This window comes from Vigna umbellata, chromosome 3 (assembly GCF_029865625.1).
Source record: "Vigna umbellata cultivar VRB3 chromosome 3, Vumbellata_1.0, whole genome shotgun sequence".
NCBI classification, from domain to species: Eukaryota; Viridiplantae; Streptophyta; class Magnoliopsida; order Fabales; family Fabaceae; genus Vigna; species Vigna umbellata.
Genome location: NC_142167.1, coordinates 47,368,941 through 47,383,278, shown reverse-complemented (window position 1 = coordinate 47,383,278; position 14,338 = coordinate 47,368,941). Strand labels below are relative to the sequence as shown.

The 14,338-nt window shown below is 34.9% G+C and overlaps 1 protein-coding gene across 1 annotated transcript; it reads right to left on the bottom strand.

Moving 5' to 3' along the window:
• Positions 1 to 48: 48 nt before the first annotated feature.
• Positions 49 to 14,138, bottom strand: LOC124822994 (myosin-8-like). The gene is made up of 39 exons (XM_088109219.1): positions 14,016 to 14,138; positions 13,779 to 13,924; positions 13,363 to 13,519; positions 13,091 to 13,149; positions 12,815 to 12,974; positions 12,423 to 12,572; positions 12,182 to 12,324; positions 11,949 to 12,095; positions 11,745 to 11,846; positions 11,202 to 11,259; positions 11,012 to 11,113; positions 10,542 to 10,579; positions 10,242 to 10,368; positions 9,985 to 10,155; positions 9,770 to 9,901; positions 9,571 to 9,680; positions 9,413 to 9,473; positions 9,050 to 9,227; positions 8,736 to 8,941; positions 8,282 to 8,401; positions 7,539 to 7,637; positions 6,803 to 7,384; positions 6,609 to 6,713; positions 6,421 to 6,525; positions 5,588 to 5,727; positions 5,378 to 5,495; positions 5,035 to 5,052; positions 4,853 to 4,903; positions 4,543 to 4,710; positions 3,906 to 4,043; positions 3,144 to 3,323; positions 2,197 to 2,295; positions 2,022 to 2,092; positions 1,821 to 1,920; positions 1,616 to 1,672; positions 1,311 to 1,367; positions 658 to 741; positions 487 to 566; positions 49 to 394 (listed from the first exon to the last, which is right to left on the bottom strand). The coding sequence occupies exons 1-39, from the start codon at positions 14,136 to 14,138 to the stop codon at positions 277 to 279; spliced, it is 4,860 nt and encodes a 1,619-aa protein (XP_087965345.1). The 3' UTR covers positions 49 to 276.
• Positions 14,139 to 14,338: the final 200 nt, after the last annotated feature.

Sequence of the window (14,338 nt, the reverse complement as noted above, 5' to 3'; positions counted from 1 at the left end):
CAAATGGTAACTTTTCTCTCTTCACACTAATACAAAGAATTGCGCCCCTTGTGAACATCCAAATAATCTAATAACAAAAGAGGTGAAAAGAAAATGTGAACAGATGTTATGAAACCTACCCTGCTTTTTTGCTAACACAACCAATACAGGATGAATGCTCACAAAATACAAGAAAAAAAGAGGAGGGGCCAGGGTGAGAATGGGTGGATTTACAACATGATGTTGAATTGGAGAACACATTTTGAGCCTTAAAAGCTAAGCTGCATCACAGGGGAACTAGCAATAGTCATGCAGAAATTGGAAGTTTGCATTCTCAAGAAGTTCTGCAGGCGGTTTTACTTTTGGAGTGCTCTTATCTTGAGAAGAAGGAATCTCTTCAACTATGATAGGATGGCTGCAGTTTGGAAACAGTGAAAGGTGAAGAGTGCAGTTTCAATTAAAGTAGATTTTCTTGTAACTGATCCTAGTGTATATGTGCGAGTTTACCTTGTGTTGTCCTCCAACAAGTAGGTTTTACTATCTTCATCTGCATCATCTGTCATCAGAAGCTTCAATCTAGTAGTGACCTACACAGGTACATAGCAGTGATCACAATAGCTACATAGCAATGACTGAGAAGAAAAAATGTGGATAGATAGATAGGTAGATGCAGCTTACATCTGTTGATACACTTTGTTTTTTGTCATCATCATCATCAGAGTAAAGTGTACATATTCTATAAAGTTGTTGAGCACTCAGGACCTAAATTCAGCACATATATGTACATGTTAGAGTGACAGAAACATTGCACCTAGTTGTTATGTATATTACAGGTTTGTAAAAGTTTAGTTGTTTCAAATACAGTAAGTACTCTTTGCTTTGCAGCATGTAAGTGTCTAAAGTTGTTTCAAATACAGTAAATTTTCCATATTTGAAGGAATCAAGAAATATTAAATCTATATTATATTTGGTGAGTACAATGTGTCTTATTCATGTTGCTGATCTCAGTGAGATAAGGCAAGAAGGTTGTTGGTCTTATAACTATTAAGGGTACTATATTAAGCTGAAGTGCACCTCTTAATCAGTAATACAAAGTGTTGAGAGAAAGACAAGCTTTCTTTGTAAACACAGGAGACATAGAAAGAAAAATCTTTTCCAGTTTTTGCTCATATAGAAAAGATTTAGTCAAAGTTAAAGTTGCATATCACGGTTGGATTTGTAATAAGATAATGTTGGATATTGAGTGTTTGCTGTTCATATTTATATCACAAGCACGATCGTGTATTCATATTGATTGTTATCAATCACTCATATAAGACGAAAACACTTACAGGGCATAGGTCGTTTGTAAGGTCATCATAAGATAGGTCTTCCTTCTTTTCAGCAACCTGGAAAAGTGATTTCATCAAAAAAGTTAAAAGGAGGGAGAGGAATGAGTGTTTGTAGATTTAGGACAATTCTCATGTATATGTTTGCAGTAATAATATAGAAACAAGGCAATGTCATCTCACTATTTTCTCAATAGGGGAGAAAGTCTAGAGTAACATGTTAATGAATTGGGTTAAATTTATCCAACGTATGAAGTCTGTTTAAAAAGCAAAAGTATTCCAATCACAGAAGAGGTCATTAGGCATACCAAGAATTTAACTGCTTGTGTTGCATGTTTGAGTTCATCCAAAGATGAGCCAATGTACTGCAACAGAGATAGTTATTAGCTACATAAGAATTAGAGTTCTAGAACACACTCTGACACTTTTGGAGACACTCTTAAATCACTGTTCGCATAATGTAAGTGACTTCAGTGTGCAATGGAAAGTTATAAAAGGGTGGACACAGTGTACCTCTTCCGTTGCTTCAGTACACCATCCTTCTAGTTCTGCCAAACCTGATTTTATATATTCTCCATGTTTGAATGTGCAGCATTCTCCATGCAAAAGAATGCTGGAGAACATAGCATTTCCAATTAACAAGTCAACCCAGATGCAATGCCTATAATTAGTCCATTACTGTAAAAAGGGTTGAATGAAACAAGACATGTTTACCTATTAAAGAGTTCCACATTGATGTATTGAAAAATTTGATTAAATAGCTTTTGAACTAGAACAGTAGGGACCTGGGGCAAGACTTAAAATCAGTTTGCTCTATAACATTAAAAAGGACTTGGAAGTCTAGGGCTGTACAGATACCAATTCACTGTACTGTCAAACCTTCACATACATAGTTTTCTTTCATAATCTTGAGATATTTATTAAGGCATTCCATAATGCTGAGCCAAGAACCAGCTTGTTGACTGCTGTCATTTGATTCTCTATCTGCCTGAAGTCATATTATCATAAGTAAGCGGAATAAGCATAGTGAAAGTGTAGATAAACTTCTTTTTGAGTACTTCTGAGACAGAAAAAAGAAAGTAAACTTTTTGAAAAGTTAATTTGCAGAAGTTCTCTTAGCTTCTTCAAAACATTATTTCCATTTCTTCTTCTCCTATAAATGCTTAAGGTGAAATTTATCTAAATAGATCTATAGTCAACTAAATTAAGTGGAATAAGCATAGTGAAATTGACAGTATGTAGATTCTTGCTACCTCCACTTAATTCCACCTACTGATCCTACTGGCCTATAATTTGCTACACACAGGCACCACATGCATAGGAATTATTAGAAAGTGAGTTTTAAGCCTAACTCAACCCCACAAAACCAGCTTGTAAGGTGAGGTTTGCACCTCACTTATATATTATAATTAGCCTTTTCTCTAGTCGATGTGGGACTTCCACATCGACTAGAGTTAAGTGGGTGCAAACCTCACCCTACAAGCCGGTTTTGTGAGGTTGAGTTAGGCTTAAAATCCACTTCTTAATATGGTATCAGAGTCATGGTTAGAGCCTATCCTAGCGAGTTCTAAGTGGGCATTTCTGTTTCCACCCGTTATCGGACCACTATCGGACCACCCATTAATTTCTACTATTACGCACGAGATGTCTATACCTCGGCGTGAAGGGGGTGTGTTGGAAGTTCCACATCGACTAGAGATAAGGCCTATTTATAATATAAGTGAGGTGCAAACCTCACCTTACAAGCCGGTTTTGTGGGGTTGAGTTAGGCTTAAAGCTCACTTTCTAATAGGAATACCAAGAAATATTCCATAATAAATTACACATCCTCCATACCTTAATGCAAGAAGAAAGCAGAGGTGTCAAATCTGCCTTGAAATTTTCTCGAACGATTCCATATATTTTTTCCACGTAAGCTGCAAGCTGTTGCTTGAAAAGCAAAGCTGGATACTTGGCATCAACCTGATGCACTACATCAAAAGCACTGCTGGAAAGACTATTAGATGAGCGAAAACCCTGAGAAACAACATCAAATTCCATATAGTGAGTTTAAGGGCATTATCTCTATAATCAATAGTCACAATATTTGTTAAGTAAAATACCATTATTTATTGGTGTCTATTTAAAATGAAAAGAACAATGTATATGGATGATACTATAGCACAAGAATAGTCCTTTTTGCTTCTTATTTGAGACAAAAATCAGACCAAGAAATTAATTTATTACTTTTTGTATAAAAGAAAGTTGTTAGCCTAGAACAAGGTGTATAATAGAAATATAATTGAAATTTTACTGATTTTGGGTAGCAATTCTTGCATAGTTTCCTTTTCATTTTCTTTGGCCTTTATTAGTATTGAACTTTAGACACTTACATGCTTCAGAGAAAAGTGTATTCATGTAGCATGCTACAGGCAATAAGGAGAAAACCACATCCTATTGACAACCTTCATTCACAGTTTAATTAATTTCATAATAGCATATAATATATAGCACCTAAACAATCATATCTACAAATGAAATATTGATCTGCAGAATTACCCAATATGGAGCTTATGCTCAAGACATGTTAACTTGGGTAGCAATAAAGAAACTTGATACCTGCGTCATCCTCCCAAAAAATGATGTTGGAGTGGGAGGTTTCCGCGCTGTTGGTACTCTCAAACATCGATGAAGATGGAAAAACAAAGAAGATGTGTTGGATAGCCAATAAGCCATACAATCATTTTTGTCTGGATCCTGCAAAATTGTTAAGTTGAATATCATGTGAGACCACATTGAAATAAACTACACATCACTTTTTTTCTATAAAGTGGCAGTTCTAAATGTTAGAAAGTTCCACATTATCAGCCTCAATTCTTGGAACGTCCGCCTTATATAACTATTGAGCAACTTCACTTGGTGCTAATCAAATTTAAAATGAAATCTGACATGGTATCAAGCTTATTCTGAATTATTGTCCATATTTTTAATCTCTTCAAATTCCTTAATTAAATGTAATGTATTCTATATACAAGAGTGTAATCATCCTTTTTTGGGATAGCCAACAGTAATACAAGTCAGTCATCAGTATTTTGAATATTATTCGCTTTGAGTAGGTGTTAAGAAGTAACTACAAATCCTTTCTACTATTAAAGGTTCTCATTGTCATGGCTGAATTAATTTTCAAAGACTAAATGTGCTAAACTTTACCTCTGAAAGACAAATGCAAAAATAGATTGAGTAAATAAAAAATTACCTCTATTTCAGAACCAATAATCTGAATAAGACGATCAAATATGCTGGTTTTTTCTGCTTCAAAAGATTTCCAATGTAGCAGACAATTGTAAAGGGTAAATGCTGCAACAGGTTTTCCTTCACAGAATCCGAGATCTTTTGTCACACATTTGAAAAGAACATCTATGCTCTCCTATAGACAAAGAAATCAAACAAAAAGATAATATGAATAAATGCTACAAAAGTACATAAAAGTATAATTAAATACATTATTAAGAAACAATTGTTCTACAATAGCATACTTGATGTCTCTCCATAAGAGATCTTCTTACTTTACTATCCTCTGAACCAAATGTTTTTGCAGGAGCAGAAGTCTGTTGCGCCTATAGAAAATAAACTTTTCTTCAAAATCTTTATAAAAGGACAGGTGGAAAACTTTTCTCTTTTTGAAACAAAGAAAACGCATAAATTACAAGAAAAGTAAAAGGGATTTCAAATATAAGGCCCTCATTACCTGGCCATTTTCCGCAGGCTACAGTAGCAAGAGCAGAAAAAGACATTAATATAATCTCCAGTGAGGGTAAACAAGGATGATAGTCAGTGACTGTGGCGACAAAGAATTATTAATTCACATTACTCATTAACTTGGTTTAATTGAAAATTTTCAAATTGTCCTCAAGGTGTGAATAGACAACAAAGAATACAATTTACATAGGAGTTAGGACCAGCATTAAACAAAAATGATTTAATTGAGGATAATTTGAAAATTTTGAATTAAAAGTAAATTGATGGGGAATGTATATAGACAACTAAGAGTACCAACAACATCACTTAATAAGCAATGATCTTGTATTTACCGGAACGCTAGCAGGGGAAAACTTTCCTGACATTCTTCTGGATGATGATGAACTCAACAAGGTTTGCTGCCGCAAAACTTGATTCTCAGTTTCCATATCGGACACTTTTTCTTCAAGCCTAGCACATAAGTAAGCTACAAATCAAACCAAACAGAGCATCTAATATTCCTTATAATGCATATCTGCAAAAAAAAACACCAACATACGAACCTCTGCATATTTGTCTTTATCTCAATCATCTTTGATTCTGTCTCTATGATTTGATTCATGCGCTCCTCACTAATCTTGTTACATTCTTCATATTTCCTCTCTGTTTCATCAATTTTTACCTTAAGCTGTTCGTTTTCTGTCTTAAGTTTACTAATGAACTCATTGTCGGTAGCGTTAACAGGAGACTCCTGTAGAGTTTTCTTTTCCAATGAATTAGTAAGTTCCTCTAGAGCATAAAAAGAACCGTAGCAAAAATTTCAGACATTTATTATTTAATTTATACCTTAACATTTTCCTTTTCTGAGTCAAGTTTATTGATCAACTCTTTTTCAGTAACATCAGGAGACTCCTGTACAGTTTTCTTTTCCAATGAATTTGTCAGTTCCTCTCAAAGCAAAAAAATAACCATAACACAAATTTCAAACATTTATTATTTAATTCATACCTTAACATTTTCCTTTTCGGAGTCAAATTTATTGATCAACTCATTTTCAGTGACATTAGCAGGAAACTCCTGTACCCTTTTCTTTTCCAATGAATTAATCCGTTCCTGTAAACATAAAAAATAACAATGATGATGCAACGTAAATTTCAAACACTTTTTTCAAAATAAATGAGAGTGCTAAGGCATAACTATGTTGTTTGCCATCCTGACTATAGTGGCACCACAATTTATACCTTAAGATGTTCATTTTCTGAAGTAAGTTTATTGATCAACTCATTGTCAGTAAGATTAATCCGTTCCTGTAAAGCAGAAAAAATAATGATAATGATAATGATAAAAATAATAATGGAAATACATAACTTTCAAACACTTAATATATAATTTATACCTTAAGGTTTTCATTTTCTGAAGTAAGTTTATTGATCAACTCATTGTCAGTAAGGTTAACTGGAAACTCCTGTACAGTTTTCTTTTCCAATGAATTAATCCGTTCCTGTAAAACAGAGAAAATAATGATAATAATGATAACAATAAGGATAGTACATAGATTTCAAACACTTAACATTTAATTTATACCTTAAGATTTTCATTTTCTGAAGTAAGTTTACTGATCAACTCATTGTCAGTAACATTAGCAGGTATCTCCTGCAAAGTTTTCTTTTCCAAAGAATTAACCAGTTCCTGTAAAGAATGCAGAATAATGATAACTTTGAATACTATGACGCACTTGGCAGCATAAATTTATCAAACACCTTTTATACAATGGTTACCTTGAGTTGACCATTTTCTGCTGTAAGCTTACTGATCAATTCATTGTCAACATCATTAACAGATTTCTCCTGTATACTTGGGTTTTGATCAGCTAATTTCTTGGCAGCTTCTTGTTCCTGAATGAGCGCTGCCTTAGTTTCCTGGAACTGAAGCTCCATCTCTTTCAAAGCATGTTGTAGTTTTTCAGTTTCCTGTGTCTTGGCTTCCTGAATTTCTTGGAACTGAAGTTCCATCTCTTTCAAAGCATTTTGTAGTTTTTCAGTTTCCTGTGTCTTGGATTCATTAATTTCTTGGAACTGAAGCTCCATCTCTTTCAAAGCATTTTGTAGTTTTTCAGTTTCCTGGCCCTTGCCTTCCTTGATTTCTTGGAACTGAAGCTCCATCTCTTTCAAAGCATGTTGTAGTTTTTCAGTTTCCTGTGTCTTGGCTTCCTTAATTTCTTGGAACTGAAGCTCCATCTCTTTCAAAGCCTCTTGTAGTTTTTCAGTTTCCCTTGTATTGGCTTCCTTAATTTCTTGGAATTGAAGCTCCTTCTCTTGCAAAGCTTGCTGTAGTTTTTCATTTTCCCGTGTCTTGGCTTCCTCAATATCACAATGAACCGAAACATTTAGAATGTTGTTGAAATAATACCACTAAAGCTATGCTTTATAGGTAAAAAAATAACCAAATTAGCAATAGTAGGCATGAAGAAACTGTATCATGCTTCTGCATTTTCATTTACTATAAATAATTTACCCTCATCGCCTTTTCTTCTTCTAGACTTGAAGTTAACTCTTTGACTTGCTTTTCCAGATTATTTTTTGCCTCTTCAAGTGCTTTAGCTTCCCTGGCAGCCTGCAGTAAGTTAAAATTAAGATCTTTTTCATATACAAAACCATTGTTGCAATCTTATACACATGTATAATCGATATAGCACGGCATTTTCACATTTAAAGGGATAAAATAACACTTTCCAAACATTAAAATCATTTCAAACAGATTCATAGTTAAATTAGTTGGTGCTAACTGGTTTACAGCATTGAGAGGACTCTGAAAGAGAGAGAATGAGGAATCTAAAAGTTGCAGTGTTGTCAGTGCCTTTATATGTACCCAACAGTATATATGTTGTTAGGTTACATCTGTCAGAGTTACTGTATAATAGAGAACTGGAGTTTAACTAACTCTAGTAACTGACAATCGTCAGCTTACAAAGCCCAATTGAACTTGGTTTCAACCCTTATCTCTAAAAGCATGAGATAATACAAAGAATAGCCACATAACTGACTTCTTTACAAAATTATATAATCTAAGAGCAAAGCAACATATAGTAGTATACAATAGTGATATTATGAAATTTATGGCAATAAAACTGATGAATTTATGAGAGACAATAAAATCAAATTGTTTAAGAATGCCAGTTACTTTTAAAATGAAAAACACTTGAAGTTCGCTAATGTTTGAAGAATCAAGTAAAGTAATCAAGAGGGAAGAGGGAGCACCATTTTAAGCTTTCGAAGTTCTCTCCGTGCTATTGTTCTCCTCCAGGAACACTGTGCAAAAATTGCTGCTTTCTTTAGCTTCAGGTGATAAGTACGAGCCGAATGACATCTTTGCCGAGCCTATGATAAGGAAAAAACAAATTAAATTAATCATATTTTATGTATAACACACCAAATATCGTATAGTAGGAATATATGATCACTGTTGAGACAACCAATTGCTGTAACACTTTCCAGTGCTTAAAGTAAAAGACACATTTGGGTTGAACATCTGCTTAACAGAGAAATTGAATATCAATATATGATGGGGAGTCCAGTAAACAAAGTTCCTTCCATTATGGTGTCAATGGAGGGTAAAAAGTTTGCATCCTAATACCCATGATTGAAAGAAAACAAAGGTAATATTTCAGACAGTAGTCCTCTTAACTAAGAAGAAAACTCTCCTCTGTCCTACCTGAATAATAATTGCAGCTTTTGTCCGTCTCCTAAAGCTAAGATCATTTCTAGCAGCCATCCCTCGCATACCAGTTTGAATACAAATCGCTGAGGCATATTTAGTTTTGTAAGACTTTCTGGAAATATACATGCGGAAATCTTTCTGAAGTTTTATAGAAGCGGCTTCCCTCCTCATGCATTCATACTGACGTCGTGCAAGTTGTCCTGCATTAAATGCAGAGCACAGAAATGTGTAATCAACACATAATTGTCTTTCATTGATTACATGGTAAAACACTTGAAAAAGGCCTAAAGGATTCACATAAATGACACCTTTCGCAACCCTTTGAAGTTCTATGGCCGACAACTGCAATAAGACGTATTGTTTCCGACAGAGAAACGTGCGGACTTTTCTCTGAATAACACTTGCAGACAATCCTAGGACCTCAGCACGACATGCATCTAGTTCTGCCATTTGACCTGCTCTTAGAAACACTTTTGTCTTTCCAATCTGCAATGGGAATAGTTCAGTCAGCAAGAGTAACTTTCTCCTGTTTTCTCCATGGTGTTAATTAAACCATTGGAAAAGGAAAAAAGAAAGTCTTCAAAAACATTTAATTCCCATCCATGTAACCAGCAAGAAATTTAAATGTTACAACTGAGATCAACAGAAACTCCGGTTGGATAAATTGGCACCTGGTAGTCTTTAAGGTTCGCTCTATCTAGAAGCCTCTTGCAAGCCGTCACCTCATCAGGGCTGTGAATACATGGTTCAGGTTTTGAATGAACCACAATCAGATTCATATAAGATGAATGGAAAAGGAAAAACAGAAAATGGAAAGGGATGAAAATACCATGCTTTCAGAACTGAAGGTTCCAGGATGGTAAACCGTTGAACAAATTCATCAAAGGACTTTCTAGTGGGATATCCAGCACAACTTATCCGAATTGCCTCCATTACTCCCTGTGAATGGCATCCACAAAGTCTCAATTCACTTGGCCAGAATAATCATGTCAGACAAGAGAACACAGCTAAAATGGCATTGAACTTACTCCACACCGAAGCTGCTGCAACACATTATTGTTCTCGAATATCCCAGGCTTGAGAAGATTATTTGGCTTTACACAACGAATATAGTGAGGCTCGGTAGCGTTTAGTGTTTCAAGCAAAGATTGCAGTTGTAGCTTCGTAAAACATGCATCAAGAATAATACAGATAAGTACAACGCAGATAATTTGCATTATAGGCTTGGCAAAACAAAACAGACCTTAAACTGAGTGGCTATAGAAGAGAACTTTGTCGATTTTGTAGTTTCCTCGGGTAAAGGAGGGAACAACCCTGAAACAAAAGGGCACTTCGAAGCACTGAGTAGAGCAGCATGCTCTGGAACAACGTAGTCTTTATTTTTATCAAGGAAAAAATCAGTTTGATAAGTGACCTGAAATTGAAAATCATCATATATAAATCCTTTTTCCTATGTTGTTAATGGTAATAACTATGCAAACAGAAATGTATTTCACTTACATCACCAGCATAGTGGTTAATGGTAAAGTCTGTGCGAGACAACTTTGGCTTGCTGAAGCGTTTGTTGTCTTTAAAGGTTTGGTATAGCTTTTCAGCAAATGTTTCATGCGTTGATCTTGGAAACATACTACAAAGAATAAGCAGGACAACCTCACAATCTCAGAGGATATGCATATGCAGATATCATTACTCAAAACATATAGATGAATATTAATGAAAAATGTATCAGATTAGTCATTCCATATCTAAAAGAATAACCATAAGACAGGTATTTGAACTATTCAGTCATTAAATACATACCAGGCCTCATCCAGGAGAGCAATAACACCACCAGGTTTCTGAAATTATAGGAATACATCAATTAGAAATGTAGAATCCAAACAAACAAGTACATCTCGGTAAAGTTCAAATACATGTGAAGTTAGATGTACAAGCAATCAATGCACTCTGTTTGTAAATAGCTAGTAAGATGAAAGAAATTTACTTCATTTTATAAGAAAGTCTATGTAATTATAACATTAATACAATAACGACTATTCACTATTCTCAACAAATGTACGTTACTGATAAGTTTTTATTTGGATGGGAAGTTTTAGAAAACAGACATCATGAAAATGTTGTGCAATACATGTATTATCATCACTAATATTGTCTTATGTAAATGGTGAAGCCATCGAAATGTGAATAAAAATGCATGTTATAAAATCATGAGATGCCAAATTGATAAAACTCTCCTACAATTGAAAAATGGATGAAAGTGTAAATTACACCTTCTCTATGAGATCAAGAACATCTTGATTATCAACGAACTCAATATAACTCCAATTAATCTCTTCTTTTGTATACTCCTCTTGCTCCATCTTGAAGACGTGCTGCATAATGAAATGTTAATTGAGCCTTCAGAAATTGTTTACCACAAAAATGAATTCCAACAAGATGGAGAAAACAAAAGAAACTAACCTGGTTGAAATGCTGCTGTAATTTCTCATTTGTTAAATTGATACAAAATTGCTCAAAGCTGGGCGTGACCATTAGATAGAAGAGTTCCAAAAGTTAGTAACAAGGCACATAAAAAGGTCGATCCAAAAAATTAAATGATAATCACTAATTATAGAGTGTAATATCAGAAACACAATAATTCCGGAATGGTGACAGAGACACTGACAATAGAGCAATACTTAACATGACTATCAACACACACTATTTTTGTCATCTTTACAACAACTTTAGTTAAAGCCATGCTACATTAAATCTTGTCCCATTATCACTTCAGTGTTCTTTTGAACCATTTATCTTGTGTCCATCTAGCAAAACAAAATCTATGGCAGCCAAAGAAGACAAGACCCACATTCGTGAATATTGTAACCTAATGCTTTAGAAAGAAATTAATGGCTTTATGAACTTGTGTATCATAATTCACTGACACAGAGCACAGAAGTTCCTATAGTTAATAATCCCACTTCATGTGAAACAGATGGGAAAAAAAGGCAAATGGAAGAGCACCTGTTGGTTTTGAAACTCTCAAATCCATATATATCAAGAACTCCAATCAATTTAGTTGAATCTGGATCTTGCCCAATAGTGTTGTTTATCTTGCACACAATCCTACATCAACAAATGTTTGCACAAATCGAATTACAAAAACTTAAACATATTGAAATTAGATTTTATAAGGACAGGTAAACTTATTGAACATCATAGATATACCAGTCAAAAAGCCTTGAATAAACTATTTTAGCCAATGCATCTCTGCTGAGGGCTGCAGCAGTTGGATCAAGTGATTTTGTTATGGTGTCACCACGAGTCACCATAACACGTTTGCAGAAAGAGTCTTCAAGGGACTTCTCGTCACACCTTCCACAATCAAACAAATAACCATAGATGCAATAGCTTGAAGATTAATCTTCGTAAGAAACAAGTAAATTGGCGACTTCACTTACATCAAAAGCTCGGCTGCTGTTTTTAGGTGGTAAATGGATTTTTCATCCTTGGGCTGAGAGGAATCCAACTCATCTTCCGAACCCTTAATAAACTCAATGTTTCCTAAATGAAGTACTGCAGCTACTATTCGAAATATAGCATCCTGAGAAGAGGGATGAGGAATTTTTCTAATGACAACAATAAAAAGAAAAAAGAAGAAACATACACACACTCTCCAATGGGAATGTTACTGAGGGGTACCTGCTCATCTCCGCTGATCCCAACAACCTCCATAGCTCTCCTAGTTGCAAGGTACTCCTTAGAATCATCCAACCCATCCAACTCAATGCAATTTGATTGATTAAGGTAATGGAATTTTCTTGGATCTCCCAATTTGTACTTACCAGATTCCTAGACATGGGAAAACTCAAATAAAAACAATGAATCTTATAAGCTAACTTAATAAACTTCAAAACACAACTTTTGAAGCTCATATGCATGTAGAGAATGCTCATGAACTTTTTGTTATGAAACCATGAATCCTGTAAGCTACTTGGATCAAGGTAGTGACGAGGGAATTGGATAATTTGAGCTTATAAAATTTAAACCTCTTTGTCATTGTTGTACCAAAACAAGGAAGAATAATAATGTACCTCTTTTGGTGCAGCACACAGCATATAAAAGCAATGATAGTTTCTCTCAGGATCAGAAACTTGACAAACACGGGATCGTTCCAGCAAATATGTTCTGATAGCAGCTCCTGAAATTCTCCCCTTTTGATCAAACTGAATCTCCACAAACTTACCAAAACGACTGAAATTATACTATGTAAGCTTAGGACAGACTTTAAATCAATTTAGGCAAAAGAGGGTGCAGAGGAAATTGAAAAGAAGAGGAAAAAAGATCTTACTGGACAACAAACTCAGTACCTAGAATTATTATTCCTAACTGTCTTTGCATTGCCAAATGCTTCTAAAACTGGATTGGACTGCACAAGTGTAAAGAACAAGAAAAATAAGTAATACTCCAAAATTAAATTTCTCAAGAATGTATACTAAACTTATCGGACCGTTGACAATCATAATAATACCGTGAGTGGGATTAATATCTGGTCCAGTGAGCTTGGAAAAACCCGTGGTTGGACAAGAAAACCAAAAAGCAGAAACATAATCAAAATGCAGGTCATGATTTAGTTTTTTACCTCGAGAACTTGTTGCTCCACAGACCGTCCTTCAGTTGCTGCTCTCCCTCCCAAAAAAGCAAGATAATGCATAAGCATCTTTGTACTCTCTGTCTTGCCAGCTCCACTTTCTCCACTAACCAAAATAGATTGGCTTTTTTCTTCGTTTATCATCTTTCTGTAGACAGTTATCTTAGTTAGTGAAAGCAGACATGTCTTATTCTTTATTTTATATCGTTGGCAATTGCCATGAACCTTAATACTGGCAAAAGTTGCATGCAAAAGCTAAAAATAAAAACTCTCAAATGGTATGCGCTCCATGATACACCAAACTTATTTGTTTCTTAATTATCTAGACCTGTTATCGTCTTCAAAGCATAGAAACAGGTTAAAGCCGCCAACCAAAGCATAGAAAACTGAGAGCAGCAACAAGGTACCTATATGCAGAACTTGCAATTGCAAAAGGATGCGGGCTCTGCTCACCAAAAGCCGCAGCTTTATACTTTGCCATGGTACTAGTTTCAGTCAAATGAGGTAACCTTTGAAAAGGGTTCACAGCTATCAATATATTTCCTGTGTAAGTCTGCAAACACCACCACAAAAAGTTAAAAGTTCATTGTAGTGAGTGTCGCAGCAAAAGAAAGCACATCCGAAATATAAATTTGACATCTTACATAGATATCATTTAGGGAATATCGAATATGCAAATTCTGAAGAACTCCTGGTTCATGCAGATATGCCAGTCTTGTCATATCTTCCACACCAGCAGGTGGGAATTCTGGATCTTTGGGATACATGTTAGCGGATTTGCTCACAACCTGCAATGGAGATGCGCATGGTGTTGAGTGCTTTCAATAGTTTAATAATCTCTTTGCGTAAGTGAATTGGTTTAACTCTGAAGTATAATGGAAAAATCTTGCAAACAAACTTCTTGACAAGATTTTAGATAAACTACAGAATTCCTTGCTAAAGAAGTATCCATGATGTGAACATCAGA

Coding starts and splice junctions, on each gene's coding strand:
- LOC124822994 (XM_088109219.1), bottom strand. CDS start 14,138: ATGTATCCCAAAGATCCAGAATTCCCACCTGCTGGTGTGGAAGATATG. Junction 9,902..9,984: donor CTATAGCCACTCAGTTTAAG/GTCTGTTTTGTT, acceptor TGTTTTACGAAG/CTACAACTGCAATCTTTGCT. Junction 1,673..1,820: donor GTACTGAAGCAACGGAAGAG/GTACACTGTGTC, acceptor TCTCTGTTGCAG/TACATTGGCTCATCTTTGGA.